This window comes from Plectropomus leopardus, unplaced genomic scaffold, assembly GCF_008729295.1.
Source record: "Plectropomus leopardus isolate mb unplaced genomic scaffold, YSFRI_Pleo_2.0 unplaced_scaffold26592, whole genome shotgun sequence".
In the NCBI taxonomy this organism is placed as follows: domain Eukaryota; kingdom Metazoa; phylum Chordata; class Actinopteri; order Perciformes; family Serranidae; genus Plectropomus; species Plectropomus leopardus.
The window spans coordinates 1-2,558 of NW_024628926.1; the positions used below are offsets into that span (position 1 = coordinate 1).

Genomic DNA, 2,558 nt, shown 5'->3' on the forward strand with positions numbered 1-2,558 from the left:
TTGACAGTGATGTATTACACAGCTGTTCTGTGTGCGCGTGTGTGTGCGTGCGCGTGTGTGTGTGTGTGTGTGTGTGTGTGTGTGTGTGTGTGTGTGTTTGGTGCCAGGTCGAGTACAGTGAGCGAGGAGGTCTTGACTGGATGTCACAAAGATGCACCACAACCAACACTGAGGTGAAGCAGCTGCAGCCAGACACTCTGTACAGGTTCAGGGTAAGACACACACACACACACACACACACACACTCTCTATGGTTACATGGTGATAAAACGTATAAAGAAAAGCAGTTTTCCACATCAGTGATGCTGCTGATGGTGTTGATAACGATGTTATCTTATGTAAATACTGACGTCGCCGTGATGCTGCAGGTGGCAGCAGTGACCAGTCGAGGTGTCGGCAACTGGACCGAAGAGAAATCCATCACCCCTAAGAAAGGTGAGCAGTTTCTCCAAACGCTGTTACGCGCTCGCTCTGGTCTGAAAACCCGTCTGACGCTGCCACCTACTGGAGCCTTCGGGTATCTGAGGGTGTGCTCTGCAGCCTCTCCTGTCCCGCTCAGCATAAACAGACAAACACTGAAAAAAAACCTCTGGCCACGCCCTCGTGTGAACCATCAACCGCGTTTTAAGTCACCTCCGAGCGACATCAGTGCCATGATGAAACAGAGCGCTACTCGCAGCTCGACAGTGAAATAAGATTTTTGGACACCTTAACCATTACTGTGACATTTCTTGTCATTTCTATTGTCTTTTTATAACTCTGTATTAAAGTGTGGGTTAATACACCTTTTTATTTTAGAGTTTATTCAGGCTTTTTTTTAAAATATGGGTAAGTGTGCTATGCATGTAGTTAAATGTTTTTTAATGTCTGTTTTAGCTTTATTTTGAAATTGACCGGGTGCTCTTGCGTGACTTACCTGCTGTTTGTAAAGTTGCTGCTAAAATAACATTATACATATTCATTAAATAATAATGCAACATACTTATTTTATTAATTGTATGTTTCATTTATAATGTGAATCTGAAAAATAACTAAAGCTGTCAAATTAAGATGGTTTAAAGTGCAATATTTGTCTTTGGGATGATGTAAAGTAGAAATATAAAAAGACATAAAGTAGAAATAGTCAGGTATCATTGTAAGGTACGGTACTTATACAGAGTAAATATATTTAGTTACTTTCCGCATCTGATAGTGATGAATAGACAGGGAAAAAAATGGAAGCAAACAAAATTGCCAGACGTGTAATTTCAGTATTTACAGCATCAGTTCAAAAACGAAGTCATGCTGTTTATAACGTAAATGCTGTTTTTCACTCACTGATTCATTCGAATTTCACTTATCAATGTTAATAAAACCGTGTGTCACATAAAAGGCCTTTTTTTATAGAATGAAAGAAATAGAAGTTTGAAACACATGGAGGAAGGAAATCATTTCGACTTTTAATGAAACTAAATCTTTAAATCCTTTTCTGACCTGCTGTATCTGCAGCTCTGCCTCCGCCCTCCGTCATCGCCGACAGCCTCACCGGCGACTCCATGAGCCTTTCATTCAGCTTCAACTCGCAGTACGAGGTGAGAGCTTCCCCCGAACACGCCTCCTCTGTGTGTGTGTGTGTGTGTGTGTGTGTGTGTGTGTGTGTATATATATATAAACAGGGCTGAGGGATTTCTCTGTGTCTTTCAGGTGAAACAGTACATAGTGATTCTGTCCTGGCAGTTTGACACCCACGTCAAGGAGAGCAAGAACTACACCGTCACAGAGAGGATCCTCAAAGGTACCGTCCGTCCGTCCGTCCGTCCGTCCGTCTGTCTGTCTCTTTGTGTAGGATTCTTTATCTAGTGTGTGAATCACGTATTTTAAGTCGGGTTCAGACTAGAGGAGTCTGGGACAGATTTATCCGAGTCGCCCCTTCTGAAAAATGGAGGAGAACTCGGATCAGGGACCTCGGTTCGTGCCAGTGTTCGGCGTAGATTATCTGGTTTACATTGTGTCGTAGTGGGTCGGTCTTGATCTGGAGACTCCTTTTTGAGGGTCTGGTCTCGGTCATCATGTGGAAGCAGATTTTAAACCTTTGTTCGGATGCGTGCTTCTGTTTCCAGCCACAAACCTGACGGCGGGGACGGTGTACGAGGTGGCCGTGTGGGCTCACACCAGTATAGGAGACAGTCCCACCGCCCTGTCCCATCATCAGACCACCGGCACTCAGCCGGAGCGGCCCCTCCTCAAAACCCGAGCTCTCAACCAGACAGCTGTGGACTGCAGCTGGAGCGCCAGCAAACCTCCTGCTCAGGTACAACAGCTGCACATCTACACCCATCGATCCGTAAGCACCTTCAGAGCGAAGATTTGATCCATATTTCCTGACGCACAAAACAGCAGATCTCCAGAAAGGGTTAAAACGGGCGCAGGACTAAAGTTTGAAACTGAACATTAATGAGACTAAACGCTTTTATACATTTTATACTGAAACCAGCAAAGAAGGCAAATATGGAGAGACTTTTAGACTCAGTATGTGTGTGTGTGTGTGTGTGTGTGTGTGTGTGTGTGTGTGTGTGTGT

The 2,558-nt window shown here is 44.4% G+C and overlaps 1 protein-coding gene across 1 annotated transcript; it reads left to right on the forward strand.

Moving 5' to 3' along the window:
* Positions 1 to 113: 113 nt before the first annotated feature.
* Positions 114 to 2,323, forward strand: LOC121966995 (sortilin-related receptor-like; the record flags this gene model as incomplete). The annotated part of the gene is made up of 5 exons (XM_042517057.1): positions 114 to 212; positions 369 to 435; positions 1,489 to 1,571; positions 1,684 to 1,774; positions 2,100 to 2,323. Coding segments are annotated over exons 1-5 (537 nt in total), but the record flags the coding sequence as incomplete, so codon positions are not given.
* Positions 2,324 to 2,558: the final 235 nt, after the last annotated feature.